Consider the following 13,951-nt stretch of genomic DNA (forward strand, 5'->3'; position numbering starts at 1 on the left):
AAACAAAACTATAATCAAATTAATTTCATTAATTAAAAAACTTACAATATAACACTACATTTTCAAAAAAGAATTACAGTAGGAAAGAGACGTGAATAAAGTAACAAAATTTCAACAGTCTTGGCCCCCGCAACAAAGAAAAAGGGATTTCACTTTACCTAACTTCCAACTGAAAATTAGAAATTTGCAAAAAATGACAATGACCCTTCCATTTTAGCGGACATTTTCGAGGCGGAAAATATCGCTCGAAACTTTGAAACATTGCTTCTGACTTGTCACGAGATTTAAGAAAACAGAATCGATATTTCTTATCATACAAACATTACAAAAAAGTTGCCCCATGACAGACGTAGAGTGCAGAGTACACCGTATAAATCTACAGGAATGACAGCCCCAGAGCAAGTATAAATTACTGGCTAAAGATAACAAATTCATTTCGGTGGAGACAATGGAGTCTAGTAGAACACAAGCAAGTGTTTTTGCCTTTAATGGTTTTCTCTCTGTTTTCATTTTTTCTTTTGCCGGTTGTAGGGTCGAATACTGCTGAATGCACGGTTATTCATAGAAATCATGCTTTTTGTTCTGTTTCTGTTTTGCAGGGGTTTCAAGTGCTGCTTTTGTTAGGATGTTTACTTTTTTTAGGGGTAAAAGTGGAGTCCCGTAGAAAGAGCTGGTCATGGAGCTACGATGCGCCTTCTTGCAGGGCGCAGAGTGTTACAATTGCCGAGTATGGAGGAGTAGGAGACGGCAACACTGTCAATACCAAGGCTTTTCAGAAAGCGATTGATTATTTAAGCGGATTTTCTGAAAATGGAGGAGGTCAGCTTTACATTCCGCCAGGAAAATGGTTAACTGGAAGCTTTAATCTCACAAGTCACTTCACTCTTTACCTGCACAAAGATGCTGTAATTCTTGGTTCTGAGGTGAGTAATCTTTTTTGTTTTCTGTCCTTTTGTTCATCTGTCAGACATTGGCATGCCTGATCCGCTTCGAGCCACGCTTTCTCCTAGAATTATGTTATTTTTTCCCCTTTCAGTCACCGATGGAATTGCTGCATTTTTACCCAGTTTCAACAAGTCTAAATAAATTTTTAGTTCTAATATTGCATATTTCTTGCTGTTTAATGTATTTTCCTTATTTTTGACGTGATTATTTAAGTCTAAATAAATTTTTAGTTCTAATATTGCATATTTCTTGCCGTTTAATGTATTTTCCTTATTTTTGTCCTGATTATTTAAGTCTAAACAAATTTTTAGATCTAATATTGCACATTTATTGCTGTTTAATGTATTTTCCTTATTTTTATCGTGATTATTTTGTGCACTTGTGATTCAAGCTTCAGAAACACTGTATTTGTAAGGGAGCTAGCCAATCCATGATCAGTTGGATTCCCAGCAATATTAGTGGTGACCTTAGGAGCCTAAAAGTTTTTAGTTCGTGCAATGTCTACTTCACATTACAGTTACAATCTTTGACGTATTAGGAAAGGAAAAAAACAAAATCAAATATAATAACATGACATGACAACATTTTAATCATAATTACAGTAACTGTTTAGTTCTTTGTGTATCATTTAACTTGCATTTTCGATTACACAGTTTTTTCTTCTTTTGTTTGATAAATATTGGGTATGGCCATGGATTGGCCTCTTTAGTGCACAGTGAAGTAAGTTGCACCACATCCTCAAATTCAAAATTTTGGTATTTAGGTACTCCTGGAATGTACACCATGTTGATTATATCACACCCTCACCATATGTCGTACCGGGATTATGGGATGCTTTATTGCTGGAAGATGATTTTAGACCCAGGTTGTGCTCTTACAGTTGTCGGCCATTATCACCCCTACGGCTCAATACCTTCAACATATTTATATGAATTATTTATATCTATATAAATGCTATGTTGAATCCTATTCCAATATCATCTAGTTATTGTGGAATTGTTTAATTGAATTGTTGTATTTGTTCTTTATTATTTGAAATTTTTTTCATGGTAATTGCAGCAAGCTTCATTGCCCATACTTTTATGGGCATTTTAACATAGAGGGTTCTACCCTAGTTAGCATCATGGCAATAACTCTGTTATTTCTAGACAATGGCACACTTGACAGTTGGATTGGAGAGAATACTAGATAACATTATTCTAATTTGATTTAAAAAAATATGTTTTGCTAAATTATTTCCCTTCATTTAACAAGTAAGGCGAAGTACAGAATTTTTTGAATTCAAGTTTAATCTGACTGTTTTTGCTTTCATCTTTAAACCAAATATATCTAGATCTTGGTTATATAGCAGAATAGGTCCATTTAGTTATTTGATTTTGAATACTAAAAAAGTCTTTTTGCTTCACAGTTATGGAGAACTGAATGTCTATTTAGGTCATGTTTATGGAGAGCTAAATATATTTATATGTGTCTTGGTTATAGAGTGTTGACTATGTAAGAAAACTACACAATGTTTGATTCAGAAGGTATAAGATTACAGAGTCAGATTTTCTTATACGTTCCTCTTTGATCATGTTTTAGAGTTAAGAGTCTCCTTTAATATATTTTTCTTGGTAAAGAGAATAAACTCTAGATCATAGCTCCCAACTATTACCCTCCTAGAGTAATTTGAGTCCAGACATACCTCAGGACTCAATTTCACCTATCCCACTATGATTATGTGCAGGTGAGAAGAAGGATAATGGTCTGAGTAAACTACTATCCCTGTTTTAAAAATACTGACTAAGGTGAATCAAAAGAGAAAAGAAAGCAAAGAAGAAACCATTGGTTGATGATCCCCTTCCTTTTGAAGCTAGGCTAGGTAGGGCTGTGCGCTGTCTTGTGTAAGCAAGTTGAAATTGTCATGCATTCCTCATTTCTCCATTTCATTGTTTCAATGCCCTTTAAGCCATGCATGGCAGCTAGATGCAGTTTGCTTTAACATTTTTCCATTTCTATTGCATCGTCTCTGTTTAACAATTCTATTTTTACATCACCTCCACTTTTCTTGCTTTCCCTTCTCACTTCAATTTAGTATTGCATCAGCATGAAGCCTTGGAACTGCTCTCTAAGTTTAAATAGGCTTCAAAGTGGTGCCAAGAATAACATGAATATTATTAATCCATGTTACCACAATCTCCATTTAATAACTTTTTTTTCTTTCTAAATTTGGGAACTCTGTTTTTTCCCTCAATTTTTAGTTATACTTCAATTAAGTTTTTTCCTGCAAATGACTCGATTTTTTCCCTGAATTTTTTTCTTTTTTATTTTTTCTTTTCATTTTTTCTGGAATCCTTGCCGATAGAATTTGAAAGTTTGTGTCCTTGAAATTTAAATAGATTCCTCTCCTTTTTGATTATGCAACATCGTAATTTTATCATTAAAGTCAATGCAATGTAATTTCTAGCACAATGTATTTCAGCGTTGCTATTTCCCTTTCATAGAATCAGATTTCGGTGTTGCTCATAAATGGATGTGCTATTTTCTTTGTAGAGAATCAGATTTCAGTGTTGAATGGAATTTAACCACATGTCATAAATCATAATCCATACCATTTTGTGTTCTCTGTCCTTCATATTTTGTGATGCGAGTTTTTGAAAGATGTATGTTTGCATCGCTTGCACATTACACAGTTTGGTGAAAACTGAAAACTTTGCGTTTCTATGAGATTTCAGCTGGCATGTTATGCAAATCAGCCACCCATTACCATTGCCACTAGGATGGAGAAACTTATAATCTGCTTATTTCTTTTTACTTTTTGAGTCATGCTGTTGCAGGTGATTATAAATGCAATTGCTATGTGGAGCTTATTTTACTTCAATTGAAAAATGATATATTTAGAAATTCTTTCATTATTTCAAAGCTTATGGTTCTTCCCAACCCCGACCTTGTCACCCACCAAACTTGTTTGAGAAAGTAATCTACTTTAATTTCCTAAAGCGGTGCCATGCTTGATGTCTTGCTAAAAAGCAGAGAAATCCAATCTTGTCATCAAACTCGAGCTCTGAAAGTTTTTTCTTCGAAAAGATAATTTAAATTTTTTTGAATTTCGGTAGCCTCCATTTTTTGATTACAAGGTTCACTTCTATTTTTTTATCTGCATCCATTCCAACTTCACTGATGTGTGGACTAGTTCTCCAAGTGGGTGTATGATAATTTTGATCAATCATTTAAGGCAGGGAACCCTCATGGGATGTCATGTTCTCTTTCTGCTGGTGTGGGTTCCTAAAGCAGTGCCTGCTCCCTGTTAGGCTCCTAGTTTGTCTTGTGGCATATAGGCAGGTGGTGTGTCTCGTATGTTTTTGTCTTTTTGTTTTACTATTGTGGGGTTTGTGTTCTATGTGCCCCTGATGTGTACTTAAATATAATGGGTTGTTTCGTGATTTTTGCTACACTACATCCCATGAGCACGATTAGTTGTTTTACAACTGTCTTGTTTCCACATTGGGCAATCCTAGTTGTCTAGTGGACGATCAACCTCTCTCTCTATCTTGCTGGTTATCAAAGGGTAGCTGCCACATTCGTTCGGTGAATCAATGGTGCATAGTGTGCTGTCTTGTTGATGTTGTGAAATAATGGATTAGATGTTGTTGAGATGCTACCCTATGATATTTACTCAGATATTTTTTTGTATGATTTTTGAAATTTGTTTTATTTTCATATATCTCTTTCCTGTTTTTTCTCCATATCATGTTGGTTTTCTTCATCCTTGGATTTGACATATTTGGCATGCTGGTAACGCTGGTTATTTATTCAACAGGATCCAGAAGAATGGCCTTTGATCCCAACTTTGCCGTCATATGGAATAGGCAGAGATGGAGGTAATCTGAGATATAGCAGCTTGATAAATGGGTATAACCTTACAGATGTTGTTATCACAGGTATGAAGTTAGCTTCCAAATAGACTGCATTGTATGTCTAGATGATTCTCATGTTGTAAAGTGACCTAAAATGTAATTGTCTTCTCCAGCATATGGTTTCTTGAATTACTTCATTTTATTGCATGGATTCCCAGGTGATAATGGCACTGTAGATGGGCAAGGTGCTATTTGGTGGGAAAAATTCCATAAGAAGAAGTTGAAATATACACGAGGTTACATGGTTGAGTTGATGCATTCAAAGGATATAGTAATTTCCAATCTGACATTTCTAAACTCACCTAATTGGAACTTACACCCAGTTTATAGCAGGTATGGGAATTCTTATTAATGAAATATTCAACAATTCTTTATGATATCCAAATTATGCAGAAGATATGATCAGTTCATTTTTTTGGCAAAAATGTTCAGCAACATTCTCATTCAGCATGTCACTATTCTTGCACCACTTACTTCACCAAATACAGATGGCATTGATCCAGGTTAGTATGAAGGTTTGCTGGATTCTCTCTTGTAACTTGTGTAGAGTCTTGAATGGGATAAAAATAGATTTGAATTGTTATTGATTTTTGAAGTTGATATATCTGAGGTTTGTTACATTCTTACTCAAAGTTACAAGATCTTATGCTACATGCTGCAATTTTAATATCAGTTTATTAAATAATTATTCTGTTTTGGTAAACCTCTTGAAGGGTAAGTTGCAGGAAATCACCCCCTTGTCACTCTACATCACAATGTTTCTCCATTGAAGTGTTCTCAAGATGTCACAAACATCAATGACATTTTCCCAGATTCCAACCTGATATAACCTCACTCCTAACAGACCCATCTCCCCACGAGACCTAATCCCCCTAGCATAACAGTCAAACAAAGAAAATATCTATATGTATAATCCCTTTTGTTCTTATGGAAATGCCATATTAGGATTTACTCTAATAACCAACATTGTGGTTTATGTTTTCAACCTATAAATTATAATTTATAAACCATGTCTTAATTTTTTTGGTCTTAAACTATTTTATGTTGAATCTTTAAAACATTTTATGCACCAAAACATGGATAATCTCTTTTGTGCTCATGGAAATGCCATATTAGGATTTACTCTGATAACCAACATTGTGGTTTATGTTTTCAACCTATAAATTATAATTTATAAACCATGTCTTAAGTTTTTTAGTCTTAAACTATTTTTATGTTGAATCTTTAAAATATTTTATGCACCAAAACATGGATATTGTTTGTATTTTTGTTTGAGTTTATATTATTTTGTTTTTTAATACTATATGGACATTTTTATGCCATTTGTGTCCAGGATTTCTTGGAATATTAATTTTTCTTGTACCTGACTATTCCCATTTTTTGGTAACTTGGCATGAAGGTTTTCAAGGTAGCCTTTGTGTTAGAAAGCTATTGTGGTTTGCAAGGGGAAGTGGGTTATGGATATTTTGCATAGTGGTATAGGATAATGATGAGGGGCAAGGTCCAAGAGACCAATTAAGTACTATAAAGCCAAGTAGCTTAACAATAAACTCACACACACATGATGCAAATACATGAATACAAGATGAAACAACATAGATCTTCTTTATTATCAATTGAGAGTGTTTACAACATGGTACACATGCCTACACTTTAGTGTGAAGGCAAAAATAACAAAAATCACAATGATCTTGCAACTTGTGAAAGATATTCTGATCTAGGAGCAAGAGATGATTTATAATGTTTTTGAGGATGTGTACTTATGCACATTGGGGCTTGACAAATCCATTTTAATCTTCAAGAGATATGGATGAGCTTCTCAATTTGGCACACTGTTAAAATTGGAACTTATCCACTCAAGGTGGATCTGCATGGCATGGATTCTTTGAGACATGCTAGAGATAGTGGCATTGATCAAGATCCAAGGGAAAGGATGCAAATTGGCCTCATACTTTAGCACAAAGTAAAAATTTAGAAGATTTTGAATTTGACATCTAAATTGGGTGCAATTTATGTTGCCCTTCTCAAGAAGGGGACCTCGCACAACGAGCTTGATGGTAGAGCACTCAAATGTTCAGCTTCAAATGATGTAGTAAGGATAAGAGAAGTCCCAATAGTTGATGAGGATGGAGCATGATCATTTGATGTTGAATGACTTAGATTGTGAGCGCAAGGAGAAATATTTGTGGATAAGTGTAGCAAGAAAGCCAGAAAACACCTTTGTGCTAATGTAGAAACATCCCAAGATCTTTACAACTAGGTTAAAGTGCAAAATCTATCTTAAATTGTGCGGGAAGAAACCTACAAAACCAAGGAAAACTAGAAAAGAACACAATGTTTTTGGTTGACATAGGTTTTCTCTTAGGCTAGGGATGCTCCTACATTAGACGCCTTGGTTAGGAAAATTTATGAGCTTAGTAGTTCTCAAAGGCTTTGGGAAAGGAGTTTGTACTTCTTCCTTTGCTTCTTCTAGCTCCAAGCCTTAGAGTTGGGGAATATCTTGACCTTCTATGACAAAAGTTAGCCATTTTGCACTTCTCCCTATTCATGGAGAACTGAAATGCTCCCTAATCTGACCATCTCATCTAATGTCTATCTTCAAGTTTTGTCTTGCCATGATAATCACTCTCCACCTTTTGTGTATTGACACTATGTTCCCTACCAACACTTTTCCTTGCATTCTCATACTTCTATTTTCCTTCATGTTTGGAGACTAATCTTCCTTCCTCTAGTTTCTCCAACTCCAAGTAATTTCTTCAAACCTTGTCTTGAGGCAGTCTTTGTTTGCAGCTATTCCCTTCTTTCTATTTGGTCTATGCCATTGTGAGACTTATTCTATGATCCAGTAGATATTCACCCAGTAATTTCCATCCAACCACAACTTCTTTCTCCACCTATGCCCTACTAATTCTATGCTAGAACTCCTTGACATCATTATCTACTGCTCCAATCCCATCTGTAGTTCCCAATTGTTTCAATGCATTCTTTTTCTCCTCTACCACTTGCCACTTTCCAGCCTACTTAATATTTATTGTCTTCTTGACGTTGGTTTTGTTCCCCAATTCTGGAGTTGCATTTTTATGCAATGTCCTTTGTCAATTGCTTTGTATTGCCTTTGCACTTTCATCATCTTCCCTGCTCATTATGTCCTCAAAATTGGACTACTTCCATTCCTTTTGCATATGAACCCTAGTAGCTCATGCTTCTACCAAACACTTCACTAAGAATTGCATCTTTGTCACACAACTATTTCCTTGTGCCACACTCTCTAAGTTGTGGTTGTGGCCTTGGCTTTTTGACAATTCTTCCGATTACCACTTCCTCTATCTATTTTTTGAGTTGCACTTGACAACACACAATTGTGTTAGGGTTTCTACAATGCCTCGAGCATTTTTCTCCTTTCCTTTCTCTGGTCCTCTCTTGGACAAGTTTTGGCTGCTACTTCCTCATTGTGACATCTGTGCTACTCTTAAGTTAGTTTGTTTTCTATTTGCTTTCCCTCCTTTGTGCAAAAATCCATGTAGATTTACCCTTGCTTCCGAGTGTTCATCCTGCACTTTTTCCCAACCAACCAACCAAACAACCATTATGAGCATGCTCGCCTGCCCTTTAGTCCTTAGCCTTCTTGCCATCCTTTAATCCAACTTGTTGCTATTTTGAGCAACACTTGGTGGTGTTTGTTTTTGTGTTGTTTGCTCCTCCTTGGCTAACACACAAAGCATTCTCCTCCCTTCCCTTCCTGGGTACTCTATTTGACAAATTTTGTTGCCCGACATTTTGCCTCGCTACTCTTCTAGAGCATCCTTTGCTTGTCCTGCACACACCGTGTTGACTTGCCTCAATTACTCCTCAAGCCTTTTGATCATGCTTTTTCAACTCCAATGGAAGTTTTGTCTACATTGCCTTTTCCAGTTTGTTTGCAAATTCTATTCAACAACATTTGCACACTACAACTTCCTCTATGACAATTCAACAATTGCAGCCTCCATTTCTCCTTTCTCTCCTACTCGCTTATGATCTCCTTTGAGATCATAATCACTCAAGGATCGACCTCATACTCTTCCTTTGGATTCTTAAAAGGATTCAACATTGACTTTCTTGTTGAATGGCTTGACAATAAGTTCTTTGTTCATCATGGAGGGAGAAGTCTGGTAAAGCCAAAAACTGTGGCACCGGCAGGTTGGATAGGTGTGATGTGGGCAATATTCAAAAGCACTCAATAGTGATGCTATCATCTCATAATACAAGTTTATCAAGTTTGAGGTTGGATCCAATGATTGTACCTTGAGGTCACTGAAATAGATTACATGGGCTGGCAGAATTGGGCAATGCTGTTGATGGAAGCCTACTTCTGTATGCATGCATTTGCTTAAAATGGGAGGGAGACTCACTTCTGTGAGATGCATGGCCCAAGAAAGTGGGAAGTGAAGGTCTTTCTCCAATCAAAATATGGAGGTGTTGAGTACCCTTCTACAAAGCATATTCATCCATCCATCTGATTGATTATGGATAAAATTTACTGCTTGGACACAGCTTAAACATAATTGAGTTCCATCCTTTTTGGCAGAAATGGGCAAGGCCAATGGTGACTTGGAACTTTGTATCCAAAAGCAGGATGAGTTGAGGGTAGAGAAACAGAATTGATTGCCAAAAATGAAGTGCGACTGGAAGAAAATTAATCTTTGTAGTAACAAACATATTAGGCACTTAAATTAATTTTTACAAGGACAAGGAATGGAAATAAGGAAATTGTATGTGGAGTTAGATATGGTAATGAAGGCTCTGATACAAATAAGAAGATCAGTGACCCTGGAGAGGGGAGATCAACATCAGGCCGAAGTGGACAAGAAAGGGCTCATAGGCAAGTTGGGAGAAATCATGTGAGAAGGCAAGGCATCTTAGAGCTGCAGGAAAAATGCAGTGAGCATGAAAAGAGAAGAAAACAAATTGAAGAGATTATATGGCTAGTTGAAGCAGCTGAAGATCTGGGTACCATATTCATCTAGTTCGGTGGCTTCTTCATCACCACAACCTTCCTGGTTCCTTGCATTTTACAACTACAATAGCCTCCAAAGCTCCTTCCCTGGATTTATCATTTCCTCTAGTTAGTTCTTGATTGTTGGAAGTGAAAATAGCTAGAGAGTTCTAGATGTGTGTGTATGTGGAGTGGTGTAGATATAAACATCAAGTTTTGATGTTCATCATTTGAAGTAGTTTGGCTTTGCTCAATAATATATAAGTTGATTGTTTATTTGTCTGTGCATTGTATGTTGTAATTATGTATGACCAAATATTCATTTTTGGTTAACCATGGTCTGTACTTTTAGGTGGCTGTCATACACTTATCCAACTAAAACATCCTGTAGATGACTTCACTTATTTATGGTTCAGGATCATTCTTTTGGTTGCTCTCCCTGGTGTCATTCATATTGCTGTTTGGAGAATATTTAATATTTATAAAGTGCATATCTGTATATAAATAAAAGCCATGTCCTAGATATCTCTTTCTGTGAGTTATTTATGGGTTGTTCTCGTATGTATTTCTGCATGTATATTTTTTCATATGACACATTCTGCTCTTGTTGTGAGATTCGGATTCAAAAAAAGTTCCACAGAATTCCATCAATCAAAATCTCTCTAAAAATCACACGGGTGGAAAAAAAGAAAAGTCCAAAATGCAGTGTTTGCTAATGGACTTGCAAAAGCACTTGAAATTAGGGAAGTGTGGGGCCATATTTAATGCAGCTGATTGGAAGTGCCAATAAGGTATTCAACTTAAATGTGATATCTTGGGAACTAACAATCGGCAATGTAACTCAGTTCTCGTTATATGTGTCCTGTTATCAATTATGGTGTAAGATACTGCCACCATAGCAAATCTTCACTAGACGAGGAATTTAACGGGGAAAAAGACCCAAGGCCAAAATTTGATTTACATAACCTGTAAATCATTTTTAGACTGTTTAGGCATTTGATGTAAGGCACATCCCCTTCAATAATCACACTCAAAATTCTGTGTGCAAACACCTAAAGTGAGTTCTTTCACACAATAGATGGTTTACAAAGTAAGACGTTTAAATTTGGTTATAAATAGGCTTTTAAAGTCCATTTGATAATTCTAAAGAAAGGCTCTGAAGAAAGAATTTCATCTTTTTAATAGTTTCTCTTGCATTTGGTTAGAGCTAGAATTTTTTATGAATCCAGAAGATGAGAGTTTTCTCCTGTCATTGACAAAATAAACTTTTATCACTTATTCTTTCCTAGAAAATTTGCATTGGAGAATAAAATCCTAGGCATTCTTTTACACAATGGAGAGTATGATGCAAAATTTGAAGACATGGCCATTGACATGATTATTCAATATTATTCATCTTTAGACTTTAGTTGCTGTGGTCTTCTGCTGTAGAGAAGTGCTATTGTTTTAGGGATATACGATTAGTCCAAATAGAAGCTTTTTTTCGCCCATCAAACTCATGCTCAAACTCTTTAACTGATTCCCAGAGGAGAATGGGGTTAAGATTAAGGGTTTGGGGGCCAGGAAGATATTCTGGCTAATGTATTGTATGCATTTTGGAATTCAAAAGCAACTACATATGTTACAGTCTATTTTCAAAGAGAGAAGCATTCTGTATTACCAGCATTTGTTTACATTAGTAATCTCTAACAAACATCATAGGACTTAGCAAGCAAGAAACACACATATAAAATAACTAAATAAACAAAAAGATGATCATTTTTCACATATTTCTGATTAGTTATTACATATGTATGCCAGACGGTGGTGTACCCTTCTTGCATCTTTACTGCAGGCCAGTTTATTTCTCATTTGATGCTCTATGAACCTAGATATAAAGCTTTCAAGGCTGTTGCAGTTGTCATGAGCTAATTGTTTCACATTTATATTTTCTGAAGCTATTCAGATCTGATTCTGGATCATTGTGCATGACTAAAAATCTTCCTGTATAATCAAGCTGTCTATTCCTTTGAAATTATAAGAGGCAACAATACTTGCGTTTGAATTAAAATAAGTTATACTTTAAAAAGATTTTCATAGGGTACATTGCAAGGGCCATTGATTTCTTCCAACAAATTTATATCCTTTAGGTATAATATTACAAACTACAAAATAAACGATGGATGAGCAAATCCAATGGCTTTTCAAAGGTGGTCTGTACTCTGCTGAAAGAAATCTCCAATAAATATATAATGAAAATTTCTGAGAACATTATTTGCATATTTTTGAGGAATAGATACATTCAATTTAAGAGTTTTTGTGGCACCCCCTTCATTGAAAGATGCCATGCTTTCTGCTTGGATGATACATGATTCTTGTGTTCATTGTGCAGATTCCTGTTCATATGTACGCATTGAGGACTGCTATGTTGAATCAGGTGATGATATAGTTGCAATAAAGAGTGGTTGGGATGAATATGGAATTGCATATGGAATGCCCAGTCAACATATTGTAATCCGTCGTGTTGTTGGAGTATCACCTACAAGTGCAATAATTGCACTGGGTAGTGAAATGTCAGGTGGAATACAAGATGTTCAAGCAGAGGATATCCAAGCTATTAATTCTGAAACAGGAGTAAGAATTAAGACATCTCCAGGCAGAGGTAATTATGTCAGAGATATATATGTGAATCGAATGACTATGGTCAACATGAAGTGGGCATTTACCATGACAGGTTCTTATGGAGCCCATCCAGATAATAAGTATGATCCAAATGCTATTCCAGTAGTGGAAAGAATAAGCTATAGCAATGTCATAGCAACAAATGTAAGTACTGCAGGAAAATTAGATGGCATTCAAAAAGCTCCATTCAAAGACATTTGTCTCACCAATGTCACCATTTCCATGGCGCCCAAGTCTAAGCATCCTCCATGGAACTGTACCAATATTCAAGGAGTTTCCCATTCTGTCTCCCCAGAGCCATGTAACCTGCTTCAGGAACAACCATCTGGGGGAGAGCCAATCTGTCCTCGTCCTCGTGAAATTGATTTCCCAGAACAAACTAACTTTAGGAAATGCTCTTATAGTAGTAGGCAGTAACCCTCTCTAGATAGAATAGGTTTCTTCTCCTTGCTCTTTGCTCTGTTAAGAGATGTTGTAACAAGATGATATCTCCTATGTGTGTACCAGAAGCTTTTATTGTAAGTTTGAAATCCCAGAACAAATCAACTTTATGAAATGCTCTTATAATAGTAGGCAGTATTCCCCTCTAGATCCAATAGATTTTGGGTCCTTTCTTTATGCTCTATCAAGAGATATTGTAAAAAAGCTTTTATCTTCCATGTGTGTACCTCAAGCAGGAATAGAATAAATAATGCAAGTTATTGTGTATCTATTATATAAGATTGAGCAATTTCTAAATGATGTCGGTGAACTTTCTTGATTGATTTTTCTTTCTTCTAGCTTTCCTAACTTTGCATTATTATTCTTGTTTCAATTCATTCTTTCCAAATTGGAGGGAGGATTGAAAAGAACATTATCACTTTCCTGTTAGTATATACGGGTAAAAATTGAAAATGTCCTGTGGGCCCATTGTGTCTTTAACGTTTCCATCTGTGACATTAATACTGATATTATTTAAAAATATTAAAGGATATTGGTCTAGACTCTATACATAAAGTTTATCGTGTAAAGATATGTATTATACAATATTTCTCATACGGGGCCTGCAAATTTGGTGAATTGAGTGCCAGTTGGTGGCAGAGAATTGAATCTTTCAAGGATGAATGGTTCTGATTTGTCATATTTGATTTACTCTGTTTTATTTATGAATAATTACAAAATCATCTTTTCATTACATTGTGACAAATTCCTTTGTTAATTATGCTGTTGTAAGTGTTTTTGATGGCAGCAATGTGCATAGGCCCGATTTTAAAAACAGCAAAAGAGATTTCATTTCGAAGTTACAAGTCATTAATTATGCATATTGTCTGAGAGAATGAGAGTCAACTGACTTCCAAAGATGGTACATTTTAGAATAGGATAAGAACGATTCACCTGTCTTCAAAGAAATTCTCTGTCTAACGGAATGCAATTAGTGATGTTCAACAACTGTGAATCTCATGACATCTTTTATACAGAGTTGGCAGTTTTTATT

At 35.6% G+C, this 13,951-nt stretch overlaps 1 protein-coding gene across 1 annotated transcript; it reads left to right on the plus strand.

Moving 5' to 3' along the window:
• The first annotated feature begins 213 nt into the window (after positions 1-213).
• On the plus strand, positions 214-13,215 carry LOC131055874 (probable polygalacturonase). The gene is made up of 6 exons (XM_057990196.2): positions 214-469; positions 600-923; positions 4,745-4,865; positions 5,000-5,174; positions 5,274-5,344; positions 12,188-13,215. The coding sequence occupies exons 1-6, from the start codon at positions 449-451 to the stop codon at positions 12,892-12,894; spliced, it is 1,419 nt and encodes a 472-aa protein (XP_057846179.1). The 5' UTR covers positions 214-448; the 3' UTR covers positions 12,895-13,215.
• Positions 13,216-13,951: the final 736 nt, after the last annotated feature.

Source organism: Cryptomeria japonica, chromosome 8 (genome assembly GCF_030272615.1).
Source record: "Cryptomeria japonica chromosome 8, Sugi_1.0, whole genome shotgun sequence".
In the NCBI taxonomy this organism is placed as follows: domain Eukaryota; kingdom Viridiplantae; phylum Streptophyta; class Pinopsida; order Cupressales; family Cupressaceae; genus Cryptomeria; species Cryptomeria japonica.

Excerpts from the sequence above, each read along its gene's own strand:
- LOC131055874 (XM_057990196.2), top strand. The coding sequence starts at position 449 with ATGGAGTCTAGTAGAACACAA. Across the intron at positions 924-4,744 it reads CTGTAATTCTTGGTTCTGAG|GATCCAGAAGAATGGCCTTT; the intron begins GTGAGTAATCTT and ends TTTATTCAACAG. Across the intron at positions 5,175-5,273 it reads TTACACCCAGTTTATAGCAG|CAACATTCTCATTCAGCATG; the intron begins GTATGGGAATTC and ends AAAAATGTTCAG.